The following is a 15,474-nucleotide window of genomic DNA, read 5'->3' as shown; positions in this document are numbered from 1 at the left end:
ATTTACATTTATAAGATATGTGCTGAAATATTTGCAGGGCGACTCCTGGTCAGGAAATTGTGAAGTTGCAGAACCTTGAGTGATTGTTGCTGTTATTTTTCCACTCATAGTGTTAGCAAGAATATTGAGAAATAAGTATTCTAAATATTGGAGGGAGTAAAAATGATTGATTTAAAGTTAGGGTACACTCTTAAAGATTTTAGAACAGCAATTGCACCTCTAAGAATTTATCCTGAGAGAATAATCACAGATGTGTGAAAAGATTTACCTACTCATATGTTCACTAGGCCAATTAGTGTAAATTCCCAGATGAAGGAATACACATTCATTAAAAATGATATTATAAAAAAATGTCATAATGGCATGGGAAAATGTATACAAAATATTCTAGATGGAAAAAAACAGATATTAAAATTATATGCAAGCTATTTCCGATGCCAGCCGAGATGGAGAAAGTGGACCCCACCCAGCCTATCACCATCACTGACTACAACTAAAAACTCTGAACAGAATATGAAAAGCTACTACCTGAAGGCTCTGAAAAGTACACAGAGCAGGCAGATTGGGAATTAAAGTGAAAACTTGAATAAGGGGTAAGGTTTGTGGATGTTTATTTCCTTTTCCCCCCTATATTTGAACTGAGGGTGAGCTCACTCTTAGAATTCTGCAGCAAGCACTAGCCACAAAGACCCCAGGAGAAACACCTTCTTTCCTGCCAGAGGACCAGAGAAAAGACCCCCTGGGTGCTGCAAGTTGTGAGGGAGACCTTACAGGCCCAAGTACAGAACTGCGCTGGGAATAACACAGGTGTCTAAAACCCTAAGGAAAGAAAACCTGTCTGTCTCTCTAGCCAGAGGAACTGGGAAACGGAGGCTCTCTTGTATAAAGGGTGGTGGAAGGGGTGGGGGGCATGGGGTTTTCCCTTGCTGCCTCTCTGTGAAGGCGACCCCAAGTGTGCAGAACTGCGTGACAGCCCAGGAGGTAACATCCTGACAGAACTCTATTTTCCTGGCCAGGGGAAGCCAGCAAAGGAGCACGTGCAACCCGGAGGTTAGGGCAGGGGCCACGGAGAAAGAGAGCTGGGCTTCTCCAAACAGACCAATTCCGGGAAAGACAGAAACTGCCAAATCATGATAAAAAAGAAGTAGATCAACTGAATAGTTCCCTATCTTCTAATCAACCAAATGAGAATTTTAGTGAAAACCTTCCCACAAAGACAACTTCAGGCCCAGTGGTTTCCATGGACACATTCTACAGAAAACGTCAGGAAGAAGTAGCACAGGTCTATTCAACCTCTTCGAGGACACAGAAGAAGAACAAGGACCAGAACTACTCCAATCGTGAAGTCAGACACACAGAAAAGAGGTAAATATTCCTCAAAACATAATAAACATAGAGGCAAAATCGGCAAAATACGGCAAACTAAATTCAGCAATATGTAACCGGGCAATATAGCACAATCAAATGCATTTACCTTAGGAATGCAAGACTAGTTCAATATTTTTAGATCAGCCAATATAATTTAGCATATTAACAGGAAAAAGAAATAAAATCCATACGAGCATATCAACAGATACAGTCAAGTGCATATGACAAAATTCAGCATCCATTTGTGATTTCTAAAGCTTTCCAAACTAAGAGTAGAAGAAAATATAAAGGAAAACCAATAAATGAAAAATGAAAAAAAATATTATCACTATCATCATATTTAACTGCAAAAGACTATTTTCTTCCTAAAAAATAAGGCAGAAATATTGACTCTCATCATTTCTATTCAATATCATATTAGAAGTCTAAAACAATACAATAAATCAGAAAAAAGATGTAAAAGGCTTGAAGATTAGAAGAGAAGAAGACTGTTCATCAGCAGGTGCCAAGACTCTACTTTTTAAAAATCACATGGAATCTATAGTAAAGCTCTAAGGATGAGCAAGTTCAGCAAAATCACAAGACAAGATCAATGTGCAGAAATCAAATGTATCCCTATGAGCTAGCAATAAGCCATCAGAAAGGACAATTTAACAAAGTAATACTATTTGTTTCACTGAAAGCATAAACAGATGGCAAGTAAGCTCAAAGACATTCAATGTTATTAGCCATTGTTAGCCAAATGCAAACTACAAGCACAATGACATACCACTACATACCAATCAAAATTGCTAAAATAAAAACACTGACAACATCGCGTCACTGGCAAGAATAAGGAAAAACTGTATCACTCACACATTGCTGATAAAAAATGTCAAATGCCACAGCCACTCTGGAAAACAGTTTGGCTGTTTCTTCTAAAACTAAAATTACAACTATTATACAACCCAGCAACAGCCCTCTTGAATATTTATGCAAAAAAATAAAAATTTATGTTCACACAAAAGCCCGCACATGAATGTTCAAAGCAGCTCTATTAACAATAGCCCCAAACTTGAAACAATCCAGGTATCCTTTAATGGGTGACTGGTTAAACAAACTGTGATACACCCATACCACGAAATACGACACAGCAAAAAAGTAACAAACCATCAGCACGTGTAACAACTTGGGTGAATCTCCAGGGAATTATTCTGAGAGTAAAAGCCTCTCAGAATAATTGGGGGGTTACTTTTGGTAACCCCCAAAAGTCACCAATATGACCCCATTTATGTAATATTATTGAAATGACAAAATCATAGAAAGTAAACCAATAGTTAACAGCGGTCAGGGGAAGGGCTAAGGCAGTACGTAGCTGTGGCCATAAAAAATGCTACATGAGGTACACTGTGGTGATGTAACTGTTCCGCATCTGGGCTGCTTCACTATCAATATCCTAGTTGTGATATCATGATTCAATCGTACAAGATGGCACCACTGGGGGACACTGAGCAAAGCCTACACAGGTGTCTCTGTGTCATGTCTTACAGCTGATGCAAATCTACAGTCATCTCAATAAAAATGCCAATTAAATATAACATGCTTAATAAAAGGCAAATTTTTAAAAATACCATTTATAATAGCACTAACAAAAACAAAACAGGTGTAAATTTAACAAAATATGTGCAGGAGTTATATGCTGAAGACTAGAAAATGTCCATGGAAGGCATCAAAGATCTGAATAAACAGAAAGTTGTATCACATTCACAGATTAAAAGGGTAAATGTGAAGATGTCAAGTTTTCCTGAATCATTCTATAGATTCGGTGAAATTCCATTCAAAAATACCAATAGAACAGTTTGTAGATACTAGCAAGTGTAGTCTAAAATTTAAACACAGGCAAAATAATTAGAATAGCCTAAACAAATTGTGAAAAATTTCAGGTGTGATAAAGCTGCAAAAATCAACATAGCGCAGTACCTGTGAGCAGGCAGACGCCAACTGCTCTCTGACAAAGGCGTGAAGGCCACCGTGAAAGGACAGACCTCTCAAGAAACGGTGCTGGAGCACCTGTATATACACAGGAAAAAGAACGTATACAGAAAAGACTCAACTTGACACTTACTTCACACCATATCCAAAACACTAACTCCAAATGGGCCATAGGCCTACTGAAAACTAAAAAATAAAACTTCTAGAAGGAACTAGAGGAAGAAAAACTCTTTGTGATTTTGGGTTAGGGAAAATGTTCTTGGATAAATATCAAAAGCATGTTCCAGAAAAGAAAAAAGAATTATTTGGATGCCATCAAAATGATAAACTTTTGCTCTGCAAAAGAAACCACTGTAGTAAGAAAATGCAAAGATACACCAGGGAGAAAATATTTGCAAATTACACATTTGACAGAGAACTGATATCCACCATATGCAAAAATTCTCAAAGCTTAATCATAAGAAACAATCTAATTTTTGAATGGGCAAAATATTTGAACAGACATTTCTCAAAGAAGTTGTATGTGTGATAAAAATGCACAGCCATGAGTATAATGCAAATTAAAACAACGAGATACTAATAACACACGCATATTAGAACAGCTAAAATAGAAGAGAAATGGAGGATGCCACACACTGACGAGGACTCAGGCCACTGGAACTCTCACGCACTGATGATGGCAGTGCAAATGTCACATGCACCCTGGAAAGCAGTTTGGCAGTTTCTCGTTAAACATGTACTTTCCATATAACCAAGCCATCCCACTCCTAAGTACATACCCAGTAAAAATGAAAACTCACGTTCATGCAAAAACTTGTACGACAACGTTTATAGCTGCTATTTTATTATTACCACAACTAGAAAAATCTCAAATGCCCTTCAGCTTAGGAGTGGATCAAACAGTGGGGCATGAATCCTGCGGAATACTATCCAGCAATAAAATGGGACGATCAATAGGCAACAGCACGCAGGAATCTGAAATGCATCACGTTAAGCAAAAAGAGCCAGACTCCAATGCTGGGCAGCATAGGTCATATATTTTTCTAGAAGAGGCAAAGCTACAGGGATAGAGAACAAATCTGGGGCCGCTAAGACTCAGGGGAAGGGTTGGGCGATGAGGGGACAGCGTAAAGGGATATTTTAGGTGACTGTGGTGGTGGCTACATGCGTCTACACATCCGTCAAAACTCATGAACTGGACACCAAAAGGGGTTCATTTTAGTGTATGTTAATTTAAAAAATTAATTCATACAGCTGTGTGCATATATTGAGCTTTTGTTTTAAAGAAATATATATATATATATATGGCTCAAAAGGCAAAAACCAAATACTAACATTGGTATCTCTGAGTGATGTTTTTCTCTGTCATTTAAAATAATTTTTATAAAGATAGGGTTTTTCTGAAATCTGACTATACATGTGTCCACACACTGTAAACATATACAATATATATAGCTGCAGTCTGACTCTCTATGTGTGTATGAAGTTCTCAAATAAATGCCATCTTAAAGCACTCAATGCTAACATGCACAGAAAACTAAGGGTAACTGAGATGGGGTATATTTTCTTCCCTATGGCTCTCTGTATTATACAAATTTTCTATAAGTCTGTGTTGCTTGTGAAATTAAATTCTTAAATAATAATAGCCTGACACATCTAAATATTAGTCAACATGAAGTCAACTATACCTTTATCTAACTGACTTCTTAGAATGCCATGCTTCTAAAATATTGTCATGAATACATTCTATTTTCTCAAGATTCAAAAGAACAGTATTCCAGTGATTTCTCTGGTTATTCTTGACTAGTCTATCTTGCCCAAGCCCATCGAAGCTACATTCCATATCTTGCTCCAAAATAGATCTGACCCGCCACCAGATGCACCACTTTGAAAGAGGGCCCTGCACTCCCTGAGCTCTGGTAGGACTGCACCACAGGTGAGAAAAAGGCCCTGCAGCTGTCAGGCCAGAGGCTGCCCGGCACTCAAGAGAGCCCGGTTGTTGTGGAATCCTAAGCAGTAAGATTTTTCCAAGCATACTTGGATCGCAGGAATATCTGATTCAAGATGGAAAATTATACTATTGTTCACAGCCCCGCAGCAACACATGACATTTCAGGGTAACACACAGAAACAAATGAAAAGCCTCAAGAGCAGCTACTAATTTTGCTAAATGTTATAGCAGAGATGGGGGGTGGCGGGCATGGGGAAAGAAGTGACCTCAACGAGTGGTCAGATGACTTTCCGTAATGTCAATAACAGTCGCAACTAAGGAAGGGAATGGGTGGTAATATACTCAGCTACCGCCCTGGCTGGCGTAGCTCAGTGGCTTGAGCGCGGGCTGCGAACCAAAGTGTCGCGGGTTCGATTCCCAGTCAGGGCACATGCCTGGGTTGCAGGCCATGACCCCCAGCAACCGCACACTGATGTTTCTCTCTCTCTCTATCTCCCTCCCTTCCCTCTCTAAAAATAAAAAAAAAAAAATATACTCAGCTACCCTCCCCACGCTGATGAAACCAGGCCCCTACATTATGTCTGATCCAAAACAACACTTTCAAAGAAGGTAAAGAGGGTTCTATGCAAAGTATCACACTCACAATTCTCCCCCAAGGCTAGGAAAAAGCATTAACCCTTCAAATTTATATGCACATTTCAGTGTAAAGGATGATTCTACTAAAAAAAATGCAGATTCACCCTCTTTGTATAATATCCAAAAACAAAAAACATAAACAAAAACCCCACTTCAATATGTTCACTGAGAACTCAATGAACTTTTGGCCCTCACGTGGCAGTCTGTGGTTTTAACTGGCAAACTAAGTACCCTAGTTACATAATGACATACAGAATCTCTTCTCAAGATATTTTATTTCCTATTTAATATTAAGCCACGAACTAGAGTCAAGAATGTTTTATTGTAAGTAATAGGTAAATATGAGAAAAACTCAAATGCATTGTTTAATACACTTATGTAGTGCTATCTTTTTAATGTTTTTTTAAATGCCAAAAATTCTTAGCATGTCTAAAAGCACAAAATATATCCTCCAGGTATACTTGACTATTTCCTGCTCTTTGAACACCCCAAGGGTTTCAACATCTGAGCCTTTATTCACCCTTCTCACTCTGTGGCTTTCTTAAATTCTTTTGCAATACAGATTGAGAAAACAAAAATAAGTGCCTACATTATGTTACTTTAAACCTCTACAAAAATGCCTTCACCCAGTCAAAATAGAAAGCCATGCCTTTGGCTTTCCTCAAATCATGATATAAGAAACATCAACTATAAAAATACTCCTATATATTCCGCTAAAAATCAATCAAAGGCATTATCTACTTTCTACTCAATGTTCTTTGTATGACAACCTGAGTGATAAATGACCTTGAAAAGTCGGCGTCTGGAAAGAAGTGTATTTTTCTGATAAATTGCTCTGCTTCCTTTATGCCAACACAAGGCACAATGCAAGCAAGTGTGTATTTGCTTTTTCACCTTGGTTGCCCTGAAGATTAGCTCAATTTGTTTCATAATGGCAATAAATAACCTATCCCTGGCGCCTAACACATTTTTCTCTTCCTTTTATTTTAAAGTTGTCATTCTTTACATGTTTTTAACCATTTCACCATAACAGTCACCTTCAATATATTTTGAAAAATGTTTAAATGTTTTTCTATATTCACCTGAGGACATTCCTATTGGTTTTTAGAGAGAGGGGAACAGAGAGGGAGAGAGAGAGTGCGAAACATTGATGTAAGCCCTGGTTGGCGTAGCTCAGTAGATTGAGCACAGGCTGCGAACCAAAGTGTCGCAGGTTCGATTCCCATTCAGGGTACATGCCTGGGTTGCAGACCGTGACCCCCAGCAACCGCACATTGATGTTTCTCTCTCTCTTTCTCTCTCCCTTCCTTCTCTAAAAATAAATAAATAAAATCTTAAAAAAAAGAAACATTGATGTGAGGTAGGGAAATATTGATCAGCTGTCTCTTGCACACACCCCAACTAAAAACTAAACCCACAACTCAGGCATGTACCCTGACCAAAAACAAACCCGCAACTCTTGGTTTATAGGATGACTCTACAACCAACTAAGCCACGCCGGCAATGGTATGTTTAGAGGTGTTTTAAATACAGTAGGCAGAATTAATATATTGATGCTGTATTCTATAAACTATTCCATGTTAAATTACAGAGCAGAAACAAGGTGGCCTAGAGCAACACTTATCACATTAGAATGTGCAGACAAATGACCCGATGGTCTTATTAAGGTGTAGATTCTGATTCAGAAGGTCTGGGGGGGAGCCCAAGGTTCCATGTTTCCAGCAGGCTCCCAGGTAACATGGATACTCTGGTTGCCAGACCACACTTTGAGGAGGCATGACCTAAACAATCTTCTGCGCATGCATAACTGAAGTCAGTACAGGGAAGACAATGCGTGAGATGCAGCCCCAGGAGGTAACTCTCAAACTGGCGGGCACCATGAAGCAGAAAAAATGGGAGAGCCAGATTTTTGTTTCCATCTTTAAGAATCAAAGGTCCTAAGTCCAATGTCAGTAGGAATTTAATTTTTAGCAACAAATGTCCAGTTCATGTTTTTCAAAGTTGATTCTGGCTTATGTGTTAGACATTCTAGCACACACATTTGAATAAAGTTCTGATTGATATATTCCAAAAAAAAATCCCTATGATTTCAAATGTCTTAGGCGGTGTTAGGGCAAGAAAAGAATGCTCACTGAAAATTTGGTAGGAAAAACTTTGCATTTGTTCATAAGTTTAAAATACTAAACTCCAGCACTACTTTGAGGCCTCAACATATATCTTATTTATGCTGCCTTTATTCTGATTTCTCATTTTAATAATTTTGGGGGCCACTGTTACATAACTTGAGGGGGCAAGCATCCTTTCATTAGTGGTAAGTGAACGAATCTGTATCATTTGAAGAAAATTCGTCAGCTGTAACATTGGCTAAGGAAGTATTTGAAATCAGTTAAGTGTAAATTTTCCTTCTCTCCAGCTTATTTCCAGTTTAGGGTATTCTTCCTCCTGGTAGGGCGTGTTTCATAGTGAGAGTCTCTGAAATACTTTACAGTACAGCAAAGACCTACTTTTTCCAGTGTCGTTCAGTTTTTATAGATCCTCATATTGCCTATTGTTACATGTGCGTCTCCTCCACACAGTTTCATAGATGCAGGAGGCCAAAACCTGTATTTTGGTTAAAGTGCAAATTACCCAATTACCTAACACACTCGAAGGACTACTGAGTCATTGCCTAAGCCAACAACATTTAAGGATTTTTGTTTAGGCCAGAGCATACAAAGCCACAGGCACTAGCTTCCTATTGCTGCAGTAACAAATTACCGCACATTTAGAGCCTTCAGCAACACATGTTTGTTATTTTACATTTCTGGAGGGCAGAAGTCCAAAATGGGTCTCACCAAGTTACAACCAAGGTGTCAGCAGGGCTGTGTTCCTTCTGGAGGCTCCAGGGGAGAAGTTATTTCCTTGCCCTTTCCAGCTTCTAGACACCCCTCTACACCCCTTGGAGTTGGCCCCTCCCTTCGCCTTCAAAGCCAGCAATGCCTCATCTCTCCGTCACTTTCTTCAACAGTCACTTCTTCTTCCACCTGACTCCTCTTCTGCCTCCCCCTGCTTTTAAGAATGTGTGTGACTTACTTTGAGCCCATCTGGATAATCCTGGATAATCTCCCTATTTTAACATCAGCTAATCAGCAACCCTAACTCTCCTCTGCCTTGTGACCTAATATATTCATAGATTGCGGGGACACGGGCATCTTTAGGGACCCGTCATTCTGCCTACCACACCACAGGCATTCCATTTCCATTTGCCAACTTGAATTTTCCCGAAGCACTGTAGCTCTCTTACCGTTTTCCAATGCTGGAAAAAGAAGCTCTTGGGGAATAACAGTGTAAAATTACTGAGAGCAGTATCTTGCATTTCAGTGTTTAACCATGAGCTTTGATTCTCCTGGGATGACTCACACTCAGAGAAAGCCGTGGCTGCAGCTGGAACGGCCCTGCCATGCAGCCCTCTGCTCCCGGATACACACAGCCTTGGATTTCCAACTTGTGTTCTGGTAAACTGATGCCATGGAACATGGAACATGGAACCAGACTATGGCCACCAGGATAAATACCCAGACTCCCCTCCAGCCACGTTGACTAGAAGAAGGGCCTTCTACTTGGAATTTTGAGAAGCTAAACCCTCTTCAAAAATCGCTCTAATGACCTTCGAATTGTTAAAATTGTTCAAGGCACTAAGCGACAAAGTTTTTTTTAACACACAAAAATGAAAAGTTAAATGGGTAAATTATAGTAGCCTAATCTTTTCATGCCATTCCTAAGGAATGACAGGTTGGTTGTTTGAATGTTGGGAACCGCCCTGCCAGGTATCAGAAGCTGTAACCCCCATGAAGGCTAAGGCTGAGGGAATGACCTTGGACCACAAGCCACCAAGGAAACAAAAGCTTATCTCCCTGGCAGGAACACCGCTTCTGCTCCTTTTACTTCACCCTGTCTGGCCCGCAACGGGTAAGATTCCCCAAGGGGGGAACGACCTAAGACAGGCACGATCATGTGGGAGGCCCCCAAGAAAGGACTTTGGGGGTTACAGCAAAAGGGGGTGATGGACCCTCGCCCCTCGGCTTTGACAAAGCCTGAGTCCTCATTGTCTGGGAGAAAATATCCTAATCTCTTGGCTGCCTTACTTCCCTTGCTCCACCTAAGCCTGAAACAATGACAGAGGGTGGTGCTGCTCTGTGCTGGAAAGGGCGGGCCCCCTGGGTGATCAGGCCTAAGAAAGAATGTGTAAAATCCTGTGAAACCAGCTTTGTTTAGAATGGTCTCAATTGAATGATAAGGGTCCAAGGAAGAAGTAAGTTTGTTCCTCAAAGTTTTACAGCTCTTTAGCTACCTGACTGTGACTCAAAATAGGCCCTCGGAGTTCTTTGTTATCTATTGTTTGATCTTTACTGCCTCCCAATGAGTAATGAGCTTTACCTGAATTGTTATGCAAACAAACCCAATAAAAGCCTACTTGGGTGGGAGAATGGGGTGCTCTTCCCTAGGGTGGGTGGCCATGGCGCTCCCCACTAGAGAGAATGGCCATTTCGACCCTATTTCCCCACAGGACTCAGTTGTCTCTGTGTATGTTTTTCTCGAGCTTCGACGAGCCATCCACAGCGTTCCACGGTCACTGCCGGTTGGTGGCCACGACATTTGAACAGCTATACAATGCTTAAGCTCTAAAGACTATGAATCTGTACAGTCTGTCCATAAAGTATCCAGCCATGCAATAAGAAAAATAAGAGACATTTATTGAAGAAGATGTAAGACACAAGAAACATTGTACATAGGACAATGACCCCTTAGTCCCCTTCAAAGCTGTGACCTTCTTGAGGAAATCTCTTTCACTGGTAGCAGTTTGGATCAAGTCATCATCAGCAACTACATTTCTTCTGCTCTGGTAGCAGAGGCTGCAGAATGAATTTTGCCACGACACGTTTCATGCCGAGATCCTCTGTCAAAATCTTGGACACAGTAGTATTTGGAATCCCCAGTTCAGCTTCTAGTGCTCACACTGTCAGTCACTGATTTTTGTTGATTGCAGCCCACACACGTTCAATATTATCAGGTGTTCTGCTTGTTGCAGGCCTTCTAGAATGTAGGTCACTTTCAACAGATTCTCAACCATCTTTGAAGCATTTGTGCCACATTTTTATTTGCACTGCACTCACTGCATCCTCCCCAAAGCCTTCTGAATCATCTGAATAGTTTTTGGGAGGAATGTTCAAGCCTAACTCAAAATTTAATACAGATTCATTGCTCTACTCATTCAATCATTTTGAATGTGATGGCCACACAGTGCACGTGCTCACCCAATGGGGTCTACCACCCCCACTGACTTGGGCAGTGAAGTCATCATTGTTCACACATGCACATTCCAGTCCACTCTCCTTGACTGCCAGATTACATCAGTGTCATGCAAACCATTCTCTTTATATTAGCAATGGCTGGACTTTTTCTGGACAGATCTCATATATGTGTGTATGTGTATACATGTACATAGCATATATGTATATATGTACTGATATATACATATTAGTTTGCTTGAGTGTCCCTCTGTGAATACATTCTATACATAACTTCTCACAAGAACTCATGGTTAAAGAGAATTACTATATCTCAATCAGAACCACAGACAGTAAGAAATCTGAATGACTGGCTGCAGGCCCATACAAACGGAATCTAAATACGAAACCAAGTAAAAGTATCTAATTTGAATTGATGCCTGAATTTTGATAGACAAAGTCTATTTGTGATGATCATCATTTAAAAGAGACATGCCCAGTGATCAAATGCTAAAATATGAAGTATATGACAGATTAAGAGAGTCAGAGTGGCTCTACCACAGCTTCTCGTCACACGGAGGTTATGAAAAATATATTGCTTTATGGGAGTCTTATTTTTCAACACACAGTAAGCAACGCCAGTGTGAGAAGCAGTCATCGCTCATGGATTAACCGACACCTTCACTTTCTCTCCTTCTCCATGGCCAACCCCCTACTCTGCTCCCCTGCACACTGTATCTAACCCCAGAGTGCTTCTGAGAACTGTTCAGAGTTCCTGCAGCTCTGCTGGGTGGGGTCTCCGTCAGTATTTTAGCCCAACACCGCTCCTTGGTGACACTGAAGTGGGCCAGCTCTAAGTGAGATCTGATTGAGGAAGGGGGTATTGTAGTGACCTAAGAGGAACTTTGTTCACAGAGCTCCTAAAAGAAGTCTGAAAACCTAAGCACATATTTTAATATGTCTAAACATTTTAGCATAAGTTTAAACACTTGAAAAAGGGACATGATTTCTAACACCCTGATATATATATATGTATATGTATGTAACATATATATGTTATATATGTATGTATATATATATATATAACATCAGGGCTGTGATTCACTCATTCAATCTATAGCATGTATGCTGTACATCATAACTGGCAGGGCCAATCAACCCAATACACCTTCCTGTCAAAACAAGCCTGACTTCATTTTTCCATCAAATATAAAGACAGTCCTGGTGAAAAATCATCTAGCTTCTGAATGCTAAAAGGATCAGGTAAATACGACACAGAGCTTTGTCACGTGCTCACCCCTTGGATGGATGGATGAGCACATGACAAAGCAAAAAAGAACTGGCAGGTATTACCTATATTCAGAGAGAGATCAACTTCAAAAAAGACATGGAAGTTGAAGATTTGAAAAACGAAACCCCTGAAACCCTGGGAGGTCTTGAGTACGTCCTGTGCCCTGGGCTACGAGCCCAATTTGGAGACCTAGGGAAAAAGAACTTTTAAGTTCCTCTCTGAATGTATCTAATGTGACACAGATATAAGCTGGTTTTTCTAAACAAAAACTCTGCGACTGCACTTTTCTCTTTTGAAGGATCTAAAACCTTTGGAAATATCTTAAAGCAAATATCAACTTCTCTTCAACAAAATGGAGTGTCAACGATTAGAGATGACCGTCGTCTTGCTTGTGTAGCCAACCTGGTATGTAATCTTGGACAGTTCCCGCATCCCAGGACTTGGTTCAGCGTCTTCTGCAGTCCTTAGCATGGGTTGCTTTTGTTCGAACCCTCTGCCCAGACTTTGTTGGTCATCTTTTAGTGTGGCCATCCTTGAGGTCATCTTTTAGTGTGGCCATTTGTTAGGGTTTATTGGACCCAGAGTAAATTAGCCACCTTTCATTCTGAAGTTCCTACATTCCACCCCATGTCATTCCTGGGCCTTACGTTCACGTTCCGATTCTCTGGCCCTTTTAGTGCCAGAAGTGAATATGTTAAAAAACAAACAAACAAAAATACACACAAAAAAAAACAAAAGCTGCAGTTGCCAAGGCTATCATGTTGTGCCAAAAGAGGATCTGCTTATGCAAACTAATGCAAACTTTACATGGGATGGTAGGAAGCTGGGGTGTAAAGTTGCACTGGAAATGCATTTTGAAAATCTCTATCCCCTAATGTTTCTGGGTAAAAGGAAGTAAGGAAATTACTGACGATGGGCCAAAAATAAAGAAAAACAAAAATAAAAATAACCAGATGCAAAAAACACAACTTTATTAGGCGCTTTCTCTTCTTTGTGTGGAGGATTTTGGTCCTTGCAGAGGAAGCTCCAAGTAATTCGACAGTACCCAGTTTCCACAGTTGCTGCAACTTGATCCCACGATGGGCACTCTGGAAAGCACCTTGGGAGCCAGTGAGTTGGAGGCCCCTCATGATCAAGGTCGTCCAATCCATTTATTAAGTTGGGCATCCTTCTGTGTCACCTCTTAGAAGCATATGTGTTCCCTTCCAAAGAGCCCACAACCTGGCTGCACCCCACCTCCACTTGAACCACAGCAACCAGGTAATGTGGGTGGTACTGAGGGGCTGCCGAAGGAAGGGGTAGGCAGATGCAATCACAGGGGAAGAGGCGAGGACCAGAGTGGATGCTAGAGGCGCGTGCCCACAGGCACTGGAGCACTCACAAATATTCTCAGGCTAAAGTGCAGGGCGCACGGGGAAAGGGAGAGGACAGCCTTACCAGATCTATGAACGTCAGGAATTTCCAGCTCCCTCCGTAGGTCTGATGCGAGGGCATTTCGATGGCCTTGTAGTTGCACAGGATGGAGCAGTAGGACAGCAGTATCGCCACCCGCAGCACCTGACAGGGGACAAGCGCCATGTTCGCCAGAGGCCTGGGCTGGCTGGGCAGAGACGAGGAGGGGCGGGTGCGGGAGGCAATAGGTGCGCGCGGTGGGAGGCCGGGCGCAGCGGGCGGAGGGGCGGGACGGCGCTGAACGCAGCGCGCCCCGCTGGAACCGCGACTGCGAGTGCCTAGGCGACCTACGCTGGCGCTAACGGTGGCCGCGGCCGGGCAGGCGGCGTGGCGTCAGCTCTTTCGTCATCTCCGTCATTCTGTTCCAGTGTTTTCGGGCCCCGGGAGACCCGGCCCGGGGCGCCCCCTAGGCTTCCGAGGAGTGGCGGGGCCTGTTGGCTGGGCTGGGCTGGGCTGGGCTGGGCTGGGCGGGTGGGTGGGGTTATCCCCGAGGTCGCCTAGGGCTCGGAAAGGGAACGCCTTCCGACCTCTAGGGGCTGCTGCGGGTGACAATAACGGGGCGGGGCGGAAAGTTGGGAACCCTGCCCTGCGGAAGATGACTCCGGCGTCGACCAAGTGTTCCAGCCGCGGGATTTCGGGGGAGCGGGGTCCCTGGGGTTTGTACCTCTTGGATAAATAGGGTGGTTGGTGCTGTGGAACCCGTGGGCTGTCAGCGTGAGCACGGGTAGAGTGACTGCTTTATTCTGGACCGATTGGATTTTTAGTGTTAGACTACTTACTGTTCATTACGAAATTCCCTTGTAAGCTCTACCCCAGTAGATAGATTTCTTTGCTCTTTCCACAGGAGGTTTATAAATATCTTGTTAATATATAAGAATACAGACTGTGAACTTTGAAAGAAGTTTATAAATAAAAGGTTATAAAGAAAGAGTGAGATAACTGTTTATGCTACAAGATTACATTCTGCTTAAAAACAAATCATTTGAAGTTTGGATATAAAACTCGTGTGTGTAACTTAACACTAATCTTTTCAGGGTTAAACTGGTTTGCCCTTTTACTTATTTATTTTTTTCCTACCGTACACATCCAGGGCTTAATGGAAGGAAAGTAAATATAAACTGGATGCCCTTTGCCTTCCAGTAAATGTTGTCACATTGGAGTTTCATCAGTCTTTGGGCAACACGATCACATTTTAGCCAACCAGAAGCAGAGGCAAATTATGAAAAGACAACATAAGTATTTCCTGTGGATCTATTTAAAATAGGTGTCTTCTCCAAATAGTCTCGGACGGAGTCAGAGACTGTGGAGGGAGGGGCCAGGGAAAGCAAAGTGAAAGAGAAAGGAACACCTCACCAAGGTTTGCCCGAAGTTTTCCAATCAAGCTCCAAACCAGAATTAAGAAATCCAGTAGATTTTTTAAATTGGCCTTATAATTATGCTAATAGAAATGATGTCACAAAAATATTAAGATAATTCCAAAAAGATTCTACCAACCTAAAACTATTTGTTATTGATGATTTGTAGCTTTCTCTCCATGT

General features: G+C 41.6%; 1 protein-coding gene across 11 annotated transcripts in view; it reads right to left on the bottom strand.

The window, feature by feature from the left end:
* AIG1 (androgen induced 1) overlaps positions 1 to 14,408 on the bottom strand; it is a 212,130-nt gene extending 197,722 nt beyond the window's left edge. For 2 of the 11 annotated variants that reach the window (XM_036024800.1, XM_036024803.1), the window contains exon 1: positions 13,922 to 14,386. In XM_036024800.1, the coding sequence (XP_035880693.1) occupies positions 13,922 to 14,062 (141 nt within the window). In that variant the 5' untranslated portion in view covers positions 14,063 to 14,386. Of the gene's footprint in view, positions 1 to 13,430; positions 13,584 to 13,921 lie in introns of those variants that run through there. The other 9 variants (XM_036024802.1, XM_036024804.1, XM_036024798.1 and 6 more) reach the window with 7 other exon arrangements.
* Positions 14,409 to 15,474: the final 1,066 nt, after the last annotated feature.

This window comes from Phyllostomus discolor, chromosome 4 (assembly GCF_004126475.2).
Source record: "Phyllostomus discolor isolate MPI-MPIP mPhyDis1 chromosome 4, mPhyDis1.pri.v3, whole genome shotgun sequence".
Taxonomy (NCBI): domain Eukaryota; kingdom Metazoa; phylum Chordata; class Mammalia; order Chiroptera; family Phyllostomidae; genus Phyllostomus; species Phyllostomus discolor.
Note: the sequence above shows the minus strand (reverse complement) of the source record. Positions and strands in the feature narration are given on the sequence as shown.